Below are 24,536 nucleotides of genomic sequence, written 5' to 3' on the forward strand. Positions count from 1 at the left end.
TAGGTTGGAAACACTTGGAGACCCTTCCGTCTGAGCCTCACCAGCTCGCTAGACACACTTACAGGCTATGCTGCTCAGGAAGTTATTATTGCTGGAGATTGCACGCATTCTCGGGAATGTCTGAAGGCTCGCCTCTTTGAGTTTAGTTTTAGCGTTGAAGTCTTCTTTCAATGCTAATATGCTATAAAATAATTTCCTTAAGTTTCTGTGTAGAATTATTTATCTCTATTAGTGATAACTTATTAAATTTATGTATATACTGTCAGGAGTTATTCAGAGTAGCTGTTCTTTTTTTTCCTACATGCGGCATGGTCCATAATACTAGCTTGTAGAATATAAGTCTGATACATTAAACATACCGGTATGTATAAATTTATCAAACGATACCGTACGGGATAAAATATTTGTGTATAATTGTAATTGAGTTTTTCATTTCATAGAATCAGTGGGTAATTTACGGTTTTGCTTCGGGAGGGCCTTTACTAACTTTATTCCTGGAAATGTGAAAATTCTGCAATATATATAAAACAATAAAAAGCTGCAATAAAATTTTGGAAACCCGGAAGCCACCCTCTTAAACATGCCATTGCATAGAATACAATATTAAATTCTTGCGTTGATTCAAATTAAGTTCCTTCTAATGATAATTAAGTGAGAATTAACATTTCTAATGAAGTCATTATCACGTGATGCATTAATTAAATGCAGTATTGTACTTACTTCAAAATGGGAGATGCAAGTAACAAACGCTTATCCAAGAATTTTGAAAGCTAACTGTAAGAATGTAATTTATTTTTCCCGCCCTCCAGTTTCAAATACGCAGGAAATGAAAATAGCATATGCGGAGTAAATTCCCCTCAACCCCTCTGCAAATTCCAGCCAGAAGAAAATATGAACTGCACTTCAAAATATTTGTAGTGGAGCTAAATGGGAATATTTCACTAATACATATTGCCTGTTTTCCTCATGTAAATATTTGTTATATTATTATTATTATTATTATTATTATTATTATTATTATTATTATTAATAATAATAATAATAATAATAATAATAATAATAATAATAATAATAATAATAATAATAGATTACTTTACGTCGTACAACTGTTGTCATTTAAGTAAACATTTAATAACCAATAGGAAAACGCTATCGTATACCAAGACGAAATCTTTAAAATGGAAATATTGTAGTTTTACACTGGTATACAAAATATAAATGTCTCACTAGTTACAACAATAAAATGTACTGTTTTATTTGTCTGATGTTGAACTTACAAGGTAAGATTTTGCTTATATAAATATTCGTTCTTTCTTGTTAAATTAATTAAAAGAAAAACTATGTATACATGAACGTAGAGATGCAAGGGCTCGGAAAAAAAACGTCTTTTTTGGAAAAAACTCGGTTTTTTCTCCTTCGCTTTTTTGCTTGGGAAATTTTGGGCTTTTTTTGAAAATTCTGCTTTAAATTGATAAACCAGATCTTGTTTCGCTTCTCTACAACACAAAAAGTCATTTAATTAGTGGTTGATGCCGATAATAATATTAAACCTCGAAAATAAACCATGAATTTCGAAAAGATTGTACTAAAACTAAATTTTGTGTTGTTCGCGCAACGTTGACATTTCATTTTCTTCCAGTTTACCTGTCCATAGCGTGGACTTAAGGTGAAACTAATCTAATTTGGCCCAGTGTTCTTAGTCGCCACCGCAGCAATCGCTACGGAAAATTAAAAAAAAAAGAAACAATCCAAATTCGTTGTTGCGGGGATAAATGTCTCACGTGAACTTGAATTTCGATTAGACCATACATACTTATATATTATCGTTGGCACATTCTGCGAACGCAGTACTACACTCTAAACACAAAATTAATAATTTCGAAATAATCTTGACAACAAACTTCACTGTGATATTATATTATTGATAGATTAAAATCATATGACGAAATTTTACATTTAGCATGGAACAAAGAAAATCAATAGGTCAAAAGATAAATAACATGACGTCTTTTACTAAATTTTGGTAAGTAAATAGCATTTGACAATAGCATCACAACAACATTCATCAATATTCGTAGCACTTGCAAAATTTAGTGATAACGTCACAATGGCACACATAATAGTGGACAATCGCATTAATAGACTGGTAATAATAGTGATGTCTTCAGTTTCGGACTTCACTTATAATACTTCAGATGTTATAAGCGCATTTTTTATGTTACTCGTTTCCTCATTTAGATGCCTGGCATTAGACTGGATCAACCGTGTAATCATTCAGACGTAAGCATTGCTATTAATATTATCGTTTCGTCATTATTTACGCAGTTTTTATTTTTCTTATTATTTTATTTAATTATTCATTTACTATATTCATCATTCATTTTCTATATTCGTAATTATTATTTATTCAATACTTTATAAATTCCATACCATTTATATTTCTCACTCTACTTTATACAACACATACACATCTATGCATACATCGATGTAACACGAGATTACTAATTATATACTGAATATATTTGAATTAGCCAGGAACGCTAAGATGTCAACACAGAGGAAATCACAAGTACGGCGTCTACAGAAGAAATCAGAAATATTTCATACTACAGTTGCTGCTATTTTATCCATTATATACCTGTGAAGCCACATAAATCATAATGATTACTCTAATAAAGTATGCCATAAACTACGTCAGTTCAGTCATGATCCTAATTTTCTTTGTATATGAATCAATTACCAAAACGTTGATTGTAACAGAAAATGCCAAACTGTACTGAGAATTTTGTTGATAGGTAAATGCTATAATTATAGATCTTTCATTCTGAGTGGCTAATATATTATGAGGGGGAAAGGTTTCCACCCTCCGAATCTGCTTTTTTAGTGATTTTGCATTTTAATTATCATCTTCTCTCCAAAATCTAAATTGAAATATATATATTTTAAAAGTAATAATAAATAATACCTTACGTTGATTCTTTTCGTAATATTATAGAATTGTGGTTGCAATCAACAATTTTTTAAAAATATTTTATGCACTAGTTAAAATATGCAGCCTCTTTTCCCGTACATTAGTTTTTGGTATAACTCTACATTCGTTTGTTTATTTTATATCAAAACTTCTACTTTTTGAGGTGCAAATTTGTTCCATTTCGCTTTTTGATTTTACATTCGTAAAAATCGTAACTTTAAACACATATTTTAAAAAATAATGAACAAACAACTATCAAAGTAATAACACAGATTAAAATAAATTGGACGTATTAACATAACTAATAATATTAATTGTAGTGTCAGCTGTAGCGGATCACTACAACTTCACCCGCCGTCGGAATTAAAATTTTATCATTTAATAAAATTTTCCATGTAAGTATATAACGCCATTTATTTATAAGTCAACATCATCCTCGGTCTCCATATTTGGTCTTTTGTCATTCTGAAGATGTTTCACTTCGTTAATAGTAAGATGCTTTGAAGATATCTCTTCAGATTCAGGAGGATAACGACTCAGAGTATCGGCAACAAAGTTTTCTTTACCCGATATATGCTCAAATTTTAAATCATATCTCTGTAATTTAAGTACTATTCTTGTAGTCCGAGAATCAAGGTTTTTTAAGAACGCATAAGTCGCAGCGTGATTATCGCAATGAATGATAGTGGTTCTTCCCAGAATATAAGATGTGAATCGTTCGCACAGGAATAAGATTGACAGTAGTTCAAGCTGGAATATGGACATTGAAAGTTCATGCAGCTTTAATCGCCTGCTGGCATATGCCAGTAGATATTTCATCCTCTCCTTCAGGATATTGACATAGATAGCCAGCGAGATTCTCCTTGCAGGCGTCACTGAATATATGGAAAGGCAAAGAAAAATTTGGTTGTCCTAATGCCGGAGGAGTAGTAGCTAGCTTTCTTAATAAATCGAATTGATTTAATAATTCATCTGTGAATTTGAACGGTGTGTCCTTCTTAAGCAATTTGTAGAAAGGTGCAGTTAATTCAGCATAATTAGGGATGTGACGATGAATCCATCCTAGTATGCCTAAGAACGACTTCAATTGTTTTCTACTTTTAGGAATTGGGAAGCAACGTATAGCGTCGGTCATTTTGGTATCAACTTTCACTTGAGTTCCACTGACAATATGTCCTAGAAACTTAATTTCAGTTAAAAGGAATTTACATTTTTTGAAATTTAAAGAGAAGTGAGCAGAATCAAAAATATGTAATACTTCCTCAAGATGGCGTAGGTGTGTTTCTAGATCTGGTGAGAAACATAAAACATCGTCTAGATATACTGTAACAAATGCTCTAGTTGACATATTGAAGAATTTGTTCATCATATTTTGGAAAACAGCGGGAGAAGAACGTAGACCCATCGGTAGTACTTTAAGACAATACTGTCTTCCCAAGTAAACAAAACTGGTATATTTATAGGAGTCCGGATGTAATGCGAGTCCATAATATCCAGCAGTACAATCAAATGATGAAAAATATTTCGCTCTCGCTAGAATTTCAAATATCGGTTCCACTTGTACTTTTGGTGCTATTACTTTCTTGTTCAGATCACGCAAATCCGATACCGGCCTAACTCCACCCGAAGACTTTCTTACGCAATGCATGGGATTACGGTATGGTGAGGAGATTTCTTCCGCTATACCATGTTGTACCCATTTTGCCAATTCAGCTTCGAACTCAGATCTCATTGCATGAGGTACGCTATAAAGTTTTCCAACGATAGGTTCTTCATCCGTAAGTTGGATACGATAAGGTTCGGTCCTAATTCTTCGAGGGTATTCAGTAAACATTAGCCGGTGTCGTTTTAAAAGAGATATCAACCGTCCTTTTGTCGTTTCATCTAGATCTTCTCGATTATTTATAATCGTCTCAATTTCCGTTTCAGTAACATTAGGCTCGGGATCCTTCACTTCTTTAGGCGGGTTGTCTTCTTTCAGTGAGCAGATAAAATATGCTTCCACCTCAGCAAGGTCAATATTTGGCAATGAAACCTGTAAAAAATTTGGCTTAGATATATCGATAGTGATACGTTCTTCATTATTGTTCTTCAAGCTGAGTTCTCGTTTTTCACTATTAATAATGCATTGGAATTTATTGAGGAACGGGCTCCCCAATAATAAGTCAGGTTTAGCGTTCTTTACAACAAACAAGGGAGTTTCGAACAAATTCTCTTGTATTCTTAAGTTTACGACTTGTAGGCCTTTTACATGAAAATGTTCAGCACCTGCAAATGTTCCTAGTCATATGTGAGTACGGTCGTAATTTAGCAGTTGGTAATTTTGCTAGTATTTGACGCCAAATTCTTTCACTCAATACGTTTACTTCCGCTCCGGTGTCTAATACACAAGTCAAGGAAATACCACCAATACTACCTTGAATCGTAGGGGACGGGTAACAATAAGATTCCATTGATAACTCATTACTTCCCTTATCATTGTCCTCCTCTATGACAAAAGATACTTGGTATTGTAAATCGTTCAATGTTGAGGTAGGATCTCTTGGTATACCAAAGGTTTCTGGCGTGATGGTGTTTTTGAAAGTGCAATTAACAGCCCCCTCTACATTAGATTCCGCTGTCTGCTTCTCTACTTGATACTTATTCAACAGCCTTAATTTTTCCTCAGGTGAGCAGTTGTAGTGCTTGAGGTTCCGAAAATTCTGTGTACCAATTGGTCGATTATCCAAGGTGGTTAAAACGGCACAGTTTCGTAATACTTTCTCAACTCTGTACGGTCCAACGTAACACGGCAAGTATTTGGCTGTTTCACTTTTAATAGTCGATGATAAATGATGTGTTTTTCTCATCACCAAGTCACCTGGCTTTAGGTTCACATCAGTTTTCTTAGTATCTAATTTATTGGATTTCGATTTCGGTAAAACAGGATTTTGTAGAGCTAAAATTCTGTCGTGAATATCTACAGGAAACAGTTCTTCTGGCCAGCAATAGGCGCCGTTTGAAATTGTCCACAGCTGACTGTGACAGAAATAGTTCGGCTGGGGTCGACTGTGTTGTAGTATTGACTGAATGGTTTAGGATATCCTGAACCATTTTTAGCATACGACTCCACTTGTTCTGATTCTCGCCGCAATATGTTCGTATAATTCTATTTAGCTCTCTATGATTTCGCTCTATGATTCCATTTCCTCGGGGATTATAGGGCGTTGTAAGGCAATGTTTGATCTTCCGGCTGTGACAGTACTTTTTCCAGGCATTAGAAACAAATTGTGAGCCCTGATCAGTAACAATTGTATTTGGATAGGGAAATAAGTAAAAGTAAAATTTTTCTAAAGTCCTGATTATTTCTCCAGCCGTAGCCTTACGCAAGGGAAAGAAACACACAAATCTGGAATATACATCAACAATAGAAAGAATGTAATAGAATCCATTACTTTGAGGCAGTTTTCCCTCTATATCCATACATAATTTATCATGTGGGAAGTTAGCTGTTAAATGATAAGTTTCTCGATGAATTTGTCTATTTGGAAATTTGTTCATTGCACAATCCAAACAGTTTCGGATACAACGTATCATATCCCTTTTCAATGTTCTCCAATAAAATACAGATCTACAGAATGCCAAACATTTCTTCTGGCCAAGGTGCCCCTTTCGATGAATTCTTTGAACTAATTCATTTGCCATTACTTGGGGAACAACTAACAGCCAGCTTCCTCGTTTTACATTCTGAACAAATATTACCGAATTATGTCTCTTTATATATCGCGAATTAGGTAAATTCTTTATCAATTTATTCTTCAAACTCTGACAATATGCGTCACTTTCTTGTGCTTCTTTTAGTTCTTCAAAATTAAATAAATTGGGGTCTTCTTTAAAAATAAAATTACCAAAGTAATGAAACACGTCATGTGTACTAGTATTCTCTAACGTCTCCACAACTGGGACAGGGGAATTCATGGTTTCGCAGCCTCCTACCTCTGCGTCCGTAGGCTGCGGCCTCAGTTTCCCGATTCAGGTCGTTGATCTGGAACCGGAGTCTGATTACCAGGCGGCGGTTCGGTCCCAGCACTCTCTCTGTTGATTGGAGGTTCTACCGCTGTATTGGTAGGTACTGCAGTTAGGTTCCATTGTGGTTGGTAAGAGTACGCACGCTTGCGAGACCAAGGTGGTAATGATCGTCTGTTTCGGAATCCCCATCGTCTTTCCTGGAATCCTGGGTGATAGTTCTGTCCAGAAAAACGATCATTTTTCGGTGCCGTGATCATATTCGTTGACGCTAAAGGCGTTGCAACTTGTTGATTCACTTCGACGTCTGTCTGGGAAGCTGAGTCTGTTTTCATTCTCTTCACATAGTTCACACGAGGGGCTCTATAAAAGACTCTCCGATTATTTTTCGCGTCAACATTGTTTAAAACCGAATTTTGACTGTAGTCCTGAATATCAGCCAGGCGCAGCAAAAGATCATCTACGTTCTTACTCGGCGTAGCACGTAAAATTTTAGCATCTTCAGGAGGTATACTATTCAGAATTAAGTCAATCAGTTCATCTTGATCAAAGTTACTAGCAATTTCTTGGTACATGTCCACTAAATCCCAAGCAAAATCAGATAGATTTCCGTGTTTAAACTTGTCATACTTCACATATTGAAGTTGGCGCTTTTGCGCCCTCTCTAACCTTGGTGACAAGTATTGTCGTTGAAAACTGCGCACAAAGTCGTCATATGTTTTAAGTTCGGGCTGAATATTCCTAAACCACGCTCCAGCACCCTTGAGCAGACATCGTTGCGCGATAACAAGTTTACCCTTTTCGGTTAAATTAAAGAGTTCTATCGTTTGAGTTAATTCATCCAAAAATGCTTTTCCCGTTCCGTTAAGTTTTCCACTGAATTTTGGAAAATCCTTCAAGTCTCGAGGTTTGATGTTACTTCCTTCATTGTCGGATCTCGGATTTATATGTTGAGTGGTAAACCCTACAGTTGGTGAGCATTCACATCGCTGGTTATGCCGCATGCACAACGGTTCTCGTGGAGTGACATCAAGACTAATGTTTTCTCTACTTGGACCGAATTGATCATAAGCATTGTTATACACATTAAATGAACTAGGTCTCTTTTCCATTTCCAATACATGTTCCTTCGACATAGGGAATCCTGTCGTTGTGACCGTAGTCGCATTCCTCGGATTACTATTAATTGTTGTTAGAGTGGTACTACATATTGTCGACGAACTTAAAACAGTTGGTACAACTGGTATTTCAGTTGCCAATCTTTCTTCGGATATTGTGGAATCCATCGTTCCATTATTCGTTCGAAGACTGACTACTTCTTTTTCCAGTTTTTCTATGCGTTGCCTAAATTTTCTTCTAGTTTGTTCACTCGGTTCCGATCCTTCTTTATCTCATTCCTACTTTCCTCTTGTTCACTTTTAATTATTCCTATAGTAATCTGAGTTTCATTCTGAGTTTTCATTAAGTATTCCACGGCATCTCCCATAGTTTCCAGTCTTCTCTCAGTTTGAGCTTCCTTCGACTTCAGTTCTTCAATCTCTTTGTCCAATCTATCTGTAACCGATTTTACGTCCCTCTTCACTTCTGCTCTTAGCGTTTCCATTTCCCGAGTCATGTTATTTGCTAGTGTCGTCATATCGTTGGAAATTTTGTCCATGCCCTTGTTCACGTTGTCAATGTTCTTATTAACGTTGTCCATGGTTTTATTCGTGTTTAATTGTAATTGAGCTATTTGGTTTACGAGTATCTGGATCATATCATTTGATATTCCCCCACTGATACCAGCCATTTGTTGTTCCTGGTGGTTACTATTACTACTTGCTATTTCAAGATTTCCACTTACATCTGTCAATTCGTCATTCTTATTTTCAATGTTAATATTTCCATCGATCTCACTTTGGGTTCCTTCATTTGTCACACTTTCCATTAATATACTAATATCCTCTTCAGATTTCCGTCGATCTGTCTCATCTCCAGCTTCAACTGCTTCTTCCACTTGTTTTTCGTCATCAGGATCTACTTCCATCATCTGCCTAGGTTCTGTTCCCGTCACCTGTTTCGGAGTTTCAGGCACTTTGTTCAATTTGTTTTCGTCTCCATCTTCAATGTCGACATACACTTCTCCTTCTTCATCTTCTGTCACGGTCTGAGTGTCACTTGGGCTTGAAAAATCTTTCTCTTCACATTTCGGACACAGCCATCTTACATTCTTCCCACTCAAGTACGCGTACTGTTCGTCACCCCACATTTACCACTCTTCACAATTAAACAAGTTATGTTAAACAATTAACAGAATAACACAAAATTCGTGCCATATTTTATTCTTTATACAGTATATTTAGATAATATATTCAAATTCACGCGATCATATTACCTCCGTCAGCCATGTTGTTTCTTCGAAATTTCATATTTACAGGATGTCTTCTTCTTCGTGTACATTATGTTTTCCATATTTCCAAACAGTCAGGTACGTGTGAACCAGTATTCTAATAAATACAATTTCTATAAAATTTTGAAATTCTGCTAATTACCTCTTAAGTTTAACGTATTGCAGCTAATTATTACTGTTTTATCTCCATTTTACTATTCGGTTTCCTTTAAACAAAATGGCAGAACTACAACTTGACACCCTAAAGTAATTCGAAGTATCCGTTCACAATTGGCTTCAACTTCATCCTGGCTGGATATCGCCATTTTGTACTAAAACTAAATTTTGTGTTGTTCGCGCAACGTTGACATTTCATTTTCTTCCAGTTTACCTGTCCATAGCGTGGACTTAAGGTGAAACTAATCTAATTTGGCCCAGTGTTCTTAGTCGCCACCGCAGCAATCGCTACGGAAAATTAAAAAAAAAGAAACAATCCAAATTCGTTGCTGCGGGGATAAATGTCTCACGTGAACTTGAATTTCGATTAGACCATACATACTTATATATTATCGTTGGCACATTCTGCGAACGCAGTACTACACTCTAAACACAAAATTAATAATTTCGAAATAATCTTGACAACAAACTTCACTGTGATATTATATTATTGATAGATTAAAATCATATGACGAAATTTTACATTTAGCATGGAACAAAGAAAATCAATAGGTCAAAAGATAAATAACATGACGTCTTTTACTAAATTTTGGTAAGTAAATAGCATTTGACAATAGCATCACAACAACATTCATCAATATTCGTAGTACTTGCAAAATTTAGTGATAACGTCACAATGGCACACATAATAGTGGACAATCGCATTAATAGACTGGTAATAATAGTGATGTCTTCAGTTTCGGACTTCACTTGTAATACTTCAGATGTTATAAGCGCATTTTTATGTTACTCGTTTCCTCATTTAGATGCCTGGCATTAGACTGGATCAACCGTGTAATCATTCAGACGTAAGCATTGCTATTAATATTATCGTTTCGTCATTATTTACGCAGTTTTTATTTTTCTTATTATTTTATTTAATTATTCATTTACTATATTCATCATTCATTTTCTATATTCGTAATTATTATTTATTCAATACTTTATAAATTCCATACCATTTATATTTCTCACTCTACTTTATACAACACATACACATCTATGCATACATCGATGTAACACGAGATTACTAATTATATACTGAATATATTTGAATTAGCCAGGAACGCTAAGATGTCAACACAGAGGAAATCACAAGTACGGCGTCTACAGAAGAAATCAGAAATATTTCATACTACAATTGCTGCTATTTTATCCATTATATACCTGTGAAGCCACATAAATCATAATGATTACTCTAATAAAGTATGCCATAAACTACGTCAGTTCAGTCATGATCCTAATTTTCTTTGTATATGAATCAATTACCAAAACGTTGATTGTAACAGAAAATGCCAAACTGTACTGAGAATTTTGTTGATAGGTAAATGCTATAATTATAGATCTTTCATTCTGAGTGGCTAATATATTATGAGGGGGAAAGGTTTCCACCCTCCGAATCTGCTTTTTTAGTGATTTTGCATTTTAATTATCATCTTCTCTCCAAAATCTAAATTGAAATATATAATACAAAATTAAACAGCAATTCCTGATATGATATACACCAAATGTAAAATTAAGAGAAAGGAATATACTCCATTCACGGAATCCTTATGGATTCCGGACGTTTAGATTTAGCTGGACATTATTTATATTACTACAGTACGTCCAGAAACAAAATACATAAAATTAACGATTTATAAGTAAACGTATGTATCATACATTTCAATCACCCATTTTACACATATCAAAACTCTATATGCCAAAACTATTCTTTCTTTTTTAACATAAAACGATCAGACTTCAATTGTCATGCAAAGAAAAAGAATAAAAATAGGCATTAATTTCACTATCAATTTTGCCAACATTTCAATGGTGCAGATAAATTTCATGTCATCTTTTACTTTGGAGATTAGATTGATATAATGAATCAATTCAACGTTAACAATAATTAATAACATTTAAATTTGGTTAATATAAGGAAAATGGGCGCACACAGACAAAATCACACAAAATGCTGTAATGGATCAAACAGGTCCATTACAGTGATTCTCAGGTGCTAATTCTTCTGTATAATGCGTTGACTTGATCCATTAATGTAATTTCATGTTTGATGGGCTTCATGTTGTTAGAGGAGATCATTTATGATATATCCTGCGATGATGATGATTAATTAAAATATATATAAATATTTGATGAAGTGGACCAATGAATAAAAATATGAAACAAGCTATGATAATTAAGTGTATTGTATACGTAAAATGATGATTCTCCTTAGGCACTTGATGGCTGATGACGAATGTAAATATGAGTTGTACGTCACGCATCCCTTAAATATATCTTTAGCGTCTTACCTGTATTTAATCGTATGTAGAATCAGAAACTGTTATCGACCTGAACCTAATGGGGCTAATAGAGAGTGATCTATTTGTATCGTAAGTTGCTTTAACTATTTTATTTTCCATCTTTAATATAACTGCAACCACAAATATTTCTGATATGTTACAATGTTTCTCCTCCTGGTGTGGCTTTCCTGCGTGGTGCAACGTATCTGCAATCTACAGTCCGATGCTTGCAGCTGATGAAAGTACTCACTTTGTGATCTGGCATATCATCAGCCAACAACTACAAGCAGTCCATAAAGTGTAGCAGTACAAGATATTTCAAACAGTTTTACTTCTCAACATATTTACATTATGAATTCCAAAGGATTAACCAATGTATATAATAAGATATTTTTAAACCTCCTACATACAAAAGTAAGCAGGGTTGGCAAGAGCTATGGTTGTTTTTGAAAATGCCAAAAACCCGTTTTTTGGGGGGAGTTTAAACTAGGCTTTTTTGGTTTAAACCAGTTTTTTTTTGGGTTTAGATATTTTGCTTTATGTATTTATATTACATATTGACAGAAATAAGTTTGTTTCGCCTTGGTGTTATTATGCAACAACGGGGTTATGCTGGAAGAGGTCACATAAGCTTAAAGAAGTCCGGTCACTAAATTTCTTAAATTGAGAAACTCCCGCCCTAGCCATCGGGAAAATCCCGTCATTACTCTAAATGTAAAACAATAACGGAAAAAATCCTGTTATTGCTTTGCATGTAAAATTTAAAGGTCAACGTATCATAATCAGTACGCTAAAACTGAGGTATTAAATTACAAATTTAGTGCGTACATATCATTGAAAGTACAATCCAAGCTAATGTTGGAAGCTACGTAGGCAATCGATAAATTTTGTCAATTTATATCAGTATATTTAAGCAACCTTGGCTTCTTTATAAAACAACAGGCATTCAGGCATGCAGAAATATACAATTTAGTTTCGTTTCGTATGTTCAGGCTTAACATCCTTACGTAATACCGAGGTTATCAAGGAGAAGACTTTCGCTTAAAGTGACATCCGAACAGCTAGTTTGTTTACGCATGAAAGAAGGGTTGTGGTTCGACCGAGAATTGAACATGGGACACCTTGATTAAAAGGTGAAAAGGAAATAAAACTAATGCAGATGGTTTGATTTATGGAAACGTCACCATGAAGTTCACACGATTCGCATTTTTCGTACCTTTTATTTTTTTCGGTTTAAACCAGTTGTTTATTTTTAAAAAAGAAGAAAAACAGCTGGTGTAAACCAGCCAACCCTAAAAGTAAATACTTCTTTTAAAAAAATACTCAAATAAGTAGCAAAATTCTATGTAGTATTTTTACTTCAAAATATTCCATACCCTCTTTTTGGAACAAAATAAAATTAAAATAAAACATAAGAAAAATACTTAGATTTATATGATACACTTAAAGGCTGCACACCTAGAGCTTTTGGTTTTGTATATTCTTGAAATTCTACAGTTGAAATTCTAAGCAGCATCACGGTTTATTCAGTCCTCAAGTTTTCTGTATTTTTAACAAGAGGGATTGAACATTAAGGGTGTGAGATAAGAACATGGTAACCCATAATTTTACTATTTTAAGAAATTAGAAATTTTCTGCTGCACAATCCATTTTGAAAGTCGGAAAGCTGATTTTTCACATAAGTCTATACATGAGGGATTAAACGAAGCGGTATGCGTTGCTGCCTATCTGATGCTGCGTAACTCAGCAATTGAAAATTTGTTAGTTACCATGTTCTTGGCTCACACCCTTCATATCATTATGGCACTCTCCCCACCCCACCAACACACACACACACAAAAAAAAAAAGGACTACGGAATATATTTAAGTTAAGATAAATACAACTGCACAACAAACATGATTGACATGAGCTTTCGCGCTTCTATCGAGAAGTCCGGAATTCAACCCAGCATTCGACCATTCTGACAAAGTATTTTTTCATTCCATCTGTGAAGTAGAAATAGTGCGTGTACTGTGAGTTGGCTGACTTCATTTCTTATTGTTTTTAAATCGTTATTATTACTAATTACCAGCAGTGACGGTTTTGCGAGGGTTAGGGGGGGGGGCGGTCTTTCGGACTGAAGCCTGTTCCCCAAAATTACGGAATGTCTAAAACAAACGAAATATCTATTAGTTATGCCTTTACTCATAAACTTTAAGCTGCCGTCAAATAAAAATTACGAATGTTTAGAAAAACTAAACATTAGTAAGAAAAACCCCTCCCAAAATACTTTTCTAAATCCGCCACTGATTCTCAGTATAAAATGATCTTCAAGGTTGTATCAGGAAGATTATCGCTAAATATATAAACGAAACGAAATACAGTATTAGTTATGCCTGTACTCATAAACTTCAAGCTCCTCCCAAATAAAATTAGGAGATTTTAGAAAATGAAACAATCAGAGAAACCCGTCCCAAAGTACGTTTCTAAATCCGCTACTGATTATTTGTATAAATTAGTATTCAAGGTTGTATCCGGAAAATTATTGCTAAATCGTTGCACAGCTACAGTATAACAGAAATGTGGAAGTACGGTTAGACGGATATATTGAAAAACGTACGCTTTGACGGATATATAGAAAAACGTAAGTTTAACTTCTGCGTTAGAAGCTAGAGTACTAAGCTCTTAGAAATGAAACAGACGACAAACTGAAATGATATCGAGAAGAAAAAATATCGATAACTCAAAAGTTAAAATAAAGTTAAATAGCCTCTAAAATTGCCCTCAAATACTACCTTTTTCATGTTAGCTTTAATTCGTAAAACATGTGCTCCATCCATCTTGATGGTGAATTTTAGAGCGAAATATGGCATTTAGGTCATGGAATTCTTATCTAAGTATAGAATATACTATAAGAAACCTATTTAGATAGAAAAATCATGAAAATGAAAAAAGCCAAAATTTCCAAAATTCTCGTTTTTTCCCAAAAAGCCGGCTTTTTATGTGAAAAAAACCATCGATTCAAAAAAGACGGCTTTTTTGCATCTCTACATGAACGTAAATTTAACTCTAAACTGTGTTAGAAATACAGCTAAGAAAGTTCTTTAAAATAAATAGATTTGATGGGTTTTGTTTAACTGAAAAAGGGAAATAGAATTCTGATTATAATTTAAAACATTTTATGATACATTAAATTTTATTTGTGTGATTAGTTTATCAGGCCTACCCTACTTGTGGGATTTCGCTTCACCACTGCCCATAAAATGTTCCAGTGATAACTAGAGCAAGAAAGTTTAGTACGGTGTATTCGTACCCTTTATTTTTTTCGTATTGGGATAACTACTAAGTAACTATTATATATTTATAGTTATTTTAGGACATTGTTTTTGATTGATTTTTTTTTTTACTAGTAGGTTTATATTCATATGACAAGTTTCCAGACGTATCTGATCCATCAAATGTGGTATTAGACATTGATGATCCTCTGCAGGAAATCAAGTTCTATTTGTTTACCAAGTGAGTATCGTCAGGTAAAAGAGAATATATTAATTTCATATTAATATACTTTATAGTTAACTACGGATTGACTCAAATACATGAATGATGCTATTTTTCTATCCCATATTAATTGTATTTAAATGTGTAGCATAATATAACTAGTTGAGAATTTTCCAAGAGCATTGCCAGAACGAACTTAAAAAGAATGGAGAGATGGAGCGGGAAGGATAACTGTGATTGTTCCTACATGTAGAAGTAAATTTGCTTGTCTGCACCATGTTCTGTTTCTCGCGAAAATTCACAAAATATCATCTCTTCTTGACTTACAGTTCCCTAGATATGGTTCCTTAAATCTCCCGAAATTCTAACTTTTTGGGTCAATATCTGGGGAACAGTGGCCAGTTGGCCAGTAGCCAGTTGATCAGTAGCCACCGGTTACTATTTGAAACCAAAATGTTCAACATCCTCTTAGGTTAGGTATTGATCAACACCAATATGATCTCTCTGTAACTTACGGTACCCGAGATATGTTTCCTTAAATCTACCGAATTCAAAATTATTTTTGGCCAATATCACGGGAACGGTAAGTCATAGAGAGAAGATATTGGTGTTAATCAATACCTAAGAGGAAGGTAAATAGTTTGGTACCGATATTAATTGGTCGCCTCTGGCCAAACCAATGGACAATTGGATAGTGGCCACCGGTTACTATTATTGTTCCTGAGATATGGATCCTTAAATCTCTGGAAATCGGCTATTTTTAGGCCAATATCTCGGGAACTATAAGAGTGACGCGAAAAATGTAATCACTTTCTCAGATAGTTTTTGATGTTTTATCGAATGCAGAGTTCAAAATTAAAAAAGTCGCCAATAACAGACAGACACACAAACATAGAGAATTTAGTGACGAACTTTTTAAGTTCGTTGAAAATTGGGTATATCTGTAAGTGAGAATAAGTCATGAAATTAAACTAAAGAACTTTTAAATATTTATTAATAACTTTCAGTTGTTTATCATTGCCTACACCTAGTATCGTCTCGATTCTCGTCTCGAAAAGTAGACGAAAAATATATTTTTTTTAATTCGACATGAGACGAGAAAGAGCCTATCTGGTTTGCCATAAGGACCAGACTGTCACATGATCAGGTCAAAAGTCACGTTGCATGCTATCTCGAGTCTGGAGATTCTAAATCTAGATGTGAGATATTTCATGCACGTAACCTTCGCATGGGGTGCCCTATGGGTAATAAGAAATATATGCATGTACTTTGTTATTATTTTTATTCAAACAACTTGACTTTTGATAAGGTTTTATCATATTTACCTTACGTGCTTTACATCATTTTAAGCTCTTTATTATGCCTTTGCAATAAGCTTTCAATTAGCCACCTCCTTATTATAGTTTTTGAGAAATGTAGACGATTTGATTTTTTCATTGATTTGTCATTGACTTTAATTTTTCATGTTTCGTGATTTTTTACTATGTTCCATTTATTTTTGGTCAATTCGTTTTTGAATGTAGAATCTACATAGCCTGTTCTATATTTAAGCTGAATTTCAGCCATCTCCCTCTTTTGGTTTTTGAGATAAGTGGAGGAATTATTTGTTTTTCATTGATTTTTCCATTAACAATAATGTTAATGATTCGTGTTTTTCCTGACTATGTTCCATCCATTTTTGGACAATTTATTTTTGGAATATAGAATCTACATAGTCTCTTCTACATTTGAACTGAATTTCAGGCATCTCCCCCAAAGTCTGTTCACATCATTGCAACTTGATACGCCCTTTCTCAACTTTCGCGAGCAACACTAATTTACCCAATTTTTAGATCTCAAACATTGTTTTAGTATTACATGATTCATAGCATAAAAAATCTATTATCTTTAAATGATTGATAAATGTTCGATCACTTTATCTTTACACAATATACTCCAATATTAAATATGGTTTAAGTATTGTTATATTACAGCTTTTGTGGACCTCTCATAAGCAGAATAACTCTGATAACTTCTAGACAAAATGAAGCAAAAAAAAATCATGGCATAAATTTTGTAAATTAACTTTAGAAATGAGAATAGAAAAGCTTTCTAAAATTTGAGTCGAGGCAAGATTACTTCTACGAAATTCACGAGAACAAGACGAGGAAATCTTATTTCTCGTCTCATCTCATGGGTCACACTACTTCATCTGACACACACCCCTACGAGAAATATTTGAAAAGTTCCAGAAATACTGTACATAACATTGATTTACATGTTGGAAATTGGCCTGTACTGACACTGGTACACTTCATTCAACAATGCTCTACAGTACGGTACTTTATTCTATCGTGTAAATCAGATTCCTCTAGCTTTGCAAAATACTCTTCAACTGATCTATTAAACTGCTCGTCTGAAGAAAATCGAAGTCTATCAAACTATTTCATCAACTTCGGAGAAATGTTTAATTAGGATGGAGTTACATCTGGTGAATAAGGCGGACATAGTAGCAAATCATACCCAACAAGATAGCAAATCCATTACTTTGACGCTGTTTGATGTTACTGTTTGATGTTATCTCACATAAATATTAAGTGTTCTACTATTCACCAACATTGTTCCCGAATGGCAAAAGCAAACGTAAAAAATATTGGTGTGAGCAAAATTCAAATCCTAATCTGCTGCGTGGGAATTCTGTACGCTAACAACCCAGCTTCGCCGGAAATTGCTAAAAACAGTTCGTTTTAATTATTTTCATCTCACCCTCTCTTTCCAGGCTGATTCTTTGATGATTGTTTTAATTCGCTGTTATATTCTGTGATTTGTATGCTTGAAACATTTTAACAGAGGAAGTGTGTTGTAGTATTTTGGAAACTTTTCCATTCGTAACATTGTTCACAAAATTATTGAAAGATGATGTTATATTATCATAACACTGATAAGTCAGTACATTTTTCTGTACTTGATGCCAATATAACCCTCTTTTGAATTATTTTTGACAGAAATCATTATTTGCAAACCCTGCTTCAAAAATTGTATCAGTAAACTTCCTGAAATAACTCTCAAGTTTGCAACATGTTGCGTATTAACACATGAGGCATTCTATTTCAAGTCAAGCAACGGTGAAAATTCATGGTCTCAGATTTTATTAATTTCTTGTATATTGAAAGACATGTTTGAGAATAGTTATTTTCCAAAATTAAACTTTTCCAGCCCTTATTGTTAATTAGTAATTAATTACGCAATTAGCTTCAAGGTCACGACTCAAAAATATCTGATTTTGTGTTTCATTGTTTATTTCAATAACCATAAGAACTATGAAACTAAAAATTTGCATCCCCATGTAATTTTGTCTGTAGATTTTAAATCTGCGAATTAATGAATATCTTTTAGGTGTAGAGTTATAGCAGCATTTATGATCCCAAGTTCAGTCTCCGGAATGAGCATATGGTGAAAGTTGTACATGTGTGAAATTTTAGCACAAGGTTAAGAAATACCTATATTTCGTATGATCCAAATTTGGTCTTGGGTTTTTGAATCTAAGGGCCAAAATAAAACTTTAACGTATGCGAGTTTACAAAAGACAGCTGCGAACCAAATATTAAATGCACATCAGTTTTATAAATTGGCTGTGGACAATATCACATATATTAGGTATTTTTTTGTATCAACTGAAGATGTTCAGCAGCATCGTACGACTAAAAAAAATAGGTGAAAATTACCTGGAACAAGAAATAATCATGATGGAATATGTTTAAAAATTGGACTAATTTCCTGTACACCAATGGAACACCTACATGGAGTTTGGGTAGATAAACAATACAAACAGGAGACATCAGAAGCAAAAGTCTTGGATCCAGGAAAATTTGTAGCATGTGTCTATGGTTACAAATGGTGAATTGGGATGATGCTGGAATATTCTGAGGAATATCAGGACTATAACACAACAGGACTAGGATAATATGAGGACTATCAGTTCTTAGACTCTGTAGGGCCCGATTCCACTTTTCACTGGCCTGAACCGACGATGCCGTATGGGTGCCAGCCGATCACATTCTTATTGACGCAAGAGATCACATTTCTATCACAGGTAGTTGAAGATCACATAGTGTATCACATGAGGCTGTTAATAAAATTAACCAGTTATTTAAGACTTTCAGTTAACATCGATATATTGTACATTGATATATTGATATATTGTTGATGGTTAGTAGATAAGTCAACTGTTACATTTCGCTATAATTGTAGACTACTGTGTGGAATAGTTGTAATAAGAGTTATACAGTATCATATATCATTACTTCATTATTCGTTATGAAGCAAAAGACACATTCATATTTTTTGGAAACCTTAGTTCAAATACCAAAAACAAAATTTGGTTCACACGAAATATAGGTATTTCTTAACCTTGTACTCTAATTTCACACATATACAACTTCCACCACTCCAGGGCCTGAACTTGGGACCATATATGCTGCTATAACTCTACACCTAAAGGATATTCATTAATTTGCAGATTTAAAATCTACAGGCAAAATTACATGGGGATGCAAATTTTTAGCTTCATAGCTCTTATGGTTATTGAAATAAACAATGAAATGCAAAATCAGCTGTTTTTGAGTCATGTCCTTGAAGCTAATTGCGTAATTAGCCTAATTACTAATTAACAATAAGGGCTGGAAAAGTTTTATTTTGGGAAATAACTATTTGCAAATATGTCTTTCATTGTACGAAAAAATTATCAAAATCTGAGACATGAATTTTTCATCATTGGTTGATTTGAAATACAATGACTCATGTATATTTTTGTTCACCAGTTCTCTTACAGTTCTCTTGTATACGTAATAACATAACAAAATGCCATTTGAATTTTTTTTTTTAAAAAAAGTGCATGCAGGCTTGGCAATATTGTATTACTTTCTACTAAGAACCATAATTTATTTCTTTTTCTATACTATTCCTGTATATATAAAGCTTTCTATAGTCTCAGAAAATATAGCCCTAACAAAAAGATATAGGGTCTATTTATATAGGGTGCACTTCTGCCGCGTCCCCTTGAAGATTATTCTGACTTTTCTGTAAAGTGCTTTTCTCCTTCATGATAGGTTTTGTTTATAGTCAGACACGACTGAGTTTGCTGCGAATAATTGGGAGTTAAATCTTCTGCAATGTATAAACGTAGTATTCGTACGTCACATTTTACGTTACAATAATTAACATAAACCAGTTTGAATCCGTGAAACGTTGGAGTTGGAATTACCGTTAAAAATATTAATAATAAAGGATACTAGAATTACGATGACAGTTGCCTAATTAATAAAATTTGTAAGAGAAAATTAAATAACACGATGGGACTAGAACCCGGGTCTGTCTCTTGGCAAGTTCGTTCGATACCACTACGCTACAAGTCTTTCATGTAAAGTTGGCAAATTAAACTAATAGTTACATTGAACATAATTTGCTAAGTATGTTTTACTTTAAAATATCTCGAAATATAACTAATATTTCTGCATGTCTCCATACAATTCAAGAGGGGGTCACTGTGGCTCAGTGGTAGATCGTTCATCACTGGTGCATGAGGTCCCTGGTTTGATCCCAGCTCGCGCCAAGTAAGCTTTGTGGTGGACAAACACCGTGTTTGTGGGTTTTCTCGGGGTTCTCCCGTTTCCTCCCACTTTATTCATTCCACCATTGCATTCATTTTTCATGATCACCGTCTTCTTTAGCCTAACTGGCATAATCGTGGGATGTAAAACTGAAAGATTTTGATACAATTCAATATTAAAATCTGAACCTCAAATCGAGAGACATTTCGAGACATTTCCCTCATTGAGAAAAGTCTATTTAATCTGTTTCTGAGTTGAAGAAGGAAATGATGAGTAACACAACTAATGATTGTTTCTTCATAGACGCTTTAGTATCTTGCCTAGTCTTATATGAAAGGTTTTCAACTACCTAACAGTTTTTGTGCAATATTAAGTAGGTAATCGTAAGGAAGTGGTTATCGGATTGGATTTCTACCCAAATGGTCCATGTTTGAATCTTCGAAGATTCGAAATTTTTTACTTGCTTCAATTTCAGTCTATACTCAGTGTGATATACCAGATCTCCTGTGGAGAAGGTAAGTGATATTTGAATTAGGTGATTAACTTGGAATTTGATTAGGTCCATGAATGGAAACAAGGATTTACAAACTTGTTTCCTTCAATTGTTCCAGATTTAATATTTTCAGTTAATTTTAACCATTTTCTAATTCATAAGAAATAATACATCACACACACACACACAACGAATTATGCCATTTATATATGACACTCTTGAACAAGACGTTCCAAACAATAGAGATTAATCTTAAGTTGGAGACATTTCTCGTGGTAACTGCTCTACAGCTGTACCAACAGTCTTCTGTTTAAAATGTAAGGTGTCAGGAGGGTTGCATCTGTCTAGGTATTTGTGATACTGGCAAAAAGTATTGGATCCGACCTAGTGGAGTTATAGCTAGGGATGCGCACGAGTCGAGACATGTCTCGAATCTCGAGTCGAGATTCGAGTCGAGACACACTTTGTAAAATTCGAGACGAGTCGAGACAAACGTATTTCTCGACTCCAATTTTCAAGTCGAGACAGCTCGTAAAAATCTTGACTCGACTCGAATGTCTCGAAAATCTTTCTATAATTTTTAATATTATTTTGAAGAAAGTATTCACTCAGAAACACTCGGCACAAGAATTTCGGAAACTGCAAGACTTAGGTGTTCGAGGAGTGCTGTGGTGAGTGTCTTCAACAAGTGTCGAAACCAAGGGGAAACGACTCTAAACGTCGAGGTGTTGGGCGCCCCCACCTCATTACATATGTCGGACGTTGTAGGCTGGGCAGACTGGTAAAGCAGGACAGCAGCGAACTGCGTCGGAACTAATATCAGTGTTTAATACTGGGCCAAGTACAAGTGTTTCTGAACTAGTGTTGTAAAATTTTCGGAAATTTTGAACCTGTTGGTAAAAAAACGTTTTTTCCATTTCTTTCCAGAAAAATTGAAAAAATAAAAAAAAATGTTTGTATGAGGTTATTTTTTTCAAACGCGTGAAAAATATAAGTTCAAAAAATTTCAATATTGCGAATATTAAAAAATAGCACTCGAAAATCAAACTATTCCAGTTAATATCTATCTATTAAATTACTAGATTTATGCGTATATGATTGTCCCCATAGAAAAGTTTGTATGTTTGTCTCCAGTGCTTTCGGCAATGAGATCTTAAACCCACAAGTGCTAGAAACGTACCGTTTTCATTGGTCGATTCCAAATTTTGTGTTACTAGCATCAGACGAAGAAATAGTTTTTAAATTATATTTTTTGCTTTTGCTAATATTTCCGAACAAATTATTATTTTTTTATTAATGGGTTCAAAATTTTTGAAAATTTTACCGACTTTGATAAAATTTTCAACATAGATGAGGTTCGGGATGGATTTTATCATTTCACTTTAAAGTGCAACTTGAGGGAAGGGGAGAGGAGAAAATGACAGATATTAGTGTCGAATCCATAGTTTTCGGGGTCGCTGAAATGAACAGTGACACTTTCGGCCGTTTAAATCGAAATTCAGTCCCATTAGTACTCTAAGGGGGGATGGTGACATATAAAGATAATTGAAAATTACGGATGTTAATGTCGAATTCATAGTTTTGGGGCTCCGTAAGTCCGTTGGTGACAGTTTTGGTGCCCTTTGTGTTCAAAATGAAACCTATTCTCCCCGTGCGAAGAACGGGTATTCTGCTAGTCTGTAATAATAACGAACGGAAGTTTCACATACTCAATCCTTTAATATATTTCTCGCTGCTCAGATTTCTCATGTGTGCGGTATATGTGTGTATGTGTAAATAATTTCATATCTCTTTTTGAGTTATTCCAAAAATATACAAAGAATAAAGAGGGATTTTACCAGAAATCAGAAAACTAATAAGTAGAATTAAAACCTGTTGCTTTAAGTATTTTTCCGTTAGCGAAATACCTTGTATATACAGTAGGACGTCGATAATCCGAACGCAGAGATCTGAAAATAAAATTTTTGTAAATACTACTCGGTGGGCTGAATGTTTATGCACAATTCCAATTTTCCAGGTGCAAAAGTAAGCCCGCCAAAAAAAAAAATATTATATATATATATATATATATATATATATATATATATATATATATATATATATATATATATATATATATATACACCGACAATGTCCCATATTCCCGTATACAGAGGGAAATTTTTAAACATTCCCTGAGACATCCCTAATTACCCTAGGGTCATGTATCGTCCATCATTCTCTTCAGAATAGAACTGCCTTTCAGGCGGTACCATTCACTTGCCCCCATCATGTATGTAAGGCGGGAAAATCCCGTGAAAGGGAGTTTTTGGTAAAAATTTCCCTTTTTTAACGTTTAGCCTCTCTGTACCCCCCTGTTTTAACGCAGAAATATGAAAAAAAATCTGGTAAATACTACTCGGTAGAGTGAATGTATGTGCACAATTTCAATCTTCTAGGTGCAAAAATAAGCCCGCAAAAAATAATACCGAAAATGTCTAAAATTCCCCTATACAGAAGTATATTTTGATAAAAACTTCCCTGACACTTCCCTAATTACCCTAGGGCCATGTGTCGCACATCATTCTCTTCAGAATAGAACTGCCTTTCAGGCGGTACCATTCACTTGTCTCCATCATGTATCTAAGGCGGGAAAATGAGGAAAAACGGGATTTTTTGGTAAAAATATCCCTTTTTTCAACTTTTCGGCCCTCTGGATCCCCCTCTGTTTTAACGCAGAAATCTGAAAAAAAAAATCAGGTAAATACTACTCGGTGGACTGCATGTTTGTGAAAAATTTCAATCGTCTACGTGCAAAAATAAGCCCGCCAAAAATACTTTACATAACCCCCCCCAAAAGGTATTACACGAAAATATAAATTTTATTCTTATGACATCATCACCTCCTATGTCTCGACGCAGGAAGGTGTGAAACCATACGTAATGTCTTCTACAATGCCTCTGGACTTGAAAAACAAAACAAAACAAAAAAAAAACAAACAAAAAAAGACCGGACGAAAAAGCTCAAATAGGAGAGTTATAACGCAATGTACCATGAAACACCCTTTATGGTACAAATTGTACCATAAGATCCCCAAAGGGTTAAATGTAAGTAGCCTTACGTACGGTATTGTAGTTATTGTTCGTACTGA

General features: G+C 34.3%; 1 protein-coding gene across 2 annotated transcripts in view; it reads left to right on the top strand.

The window, feature by feature from the left end:
* Window positions 1-24,536, top strand: part of LOC145686173 (lipase member H-like) — a 65,414-nt gene that overhangs the window by 16,107 nt on the left and 24,771 nt on the right. For both annotated transcript variants that reach the window (XM_081759192.1, XM_081759193.1), the window contains exon 2: window positions 15,237-15,342. In XM_081759192.1, coding sequence (XP_081615318.1) covers window positions 15,237-15,342 — 106 coding nt within the window. The remainder of the gene's footprint in view (window positions 1-15,236; window positions 15,343-24,536) is intronic.

The sequence above is a fragment of the Thermobia domestica genome, chromosome 5, assembly GCF_964235325.1.
Source record: "Thermobia domestica chromosome 5, izTheDome1.hap1.1, whole genome shotgun sequence".
NCBI classification, from domain to species: domain Eukaryota; kingdom Metazoa; phylum Arthropoda; class Insecta; order Zygentoma; family Lepismatidae; genus Thermobia; species Thermobia domestica.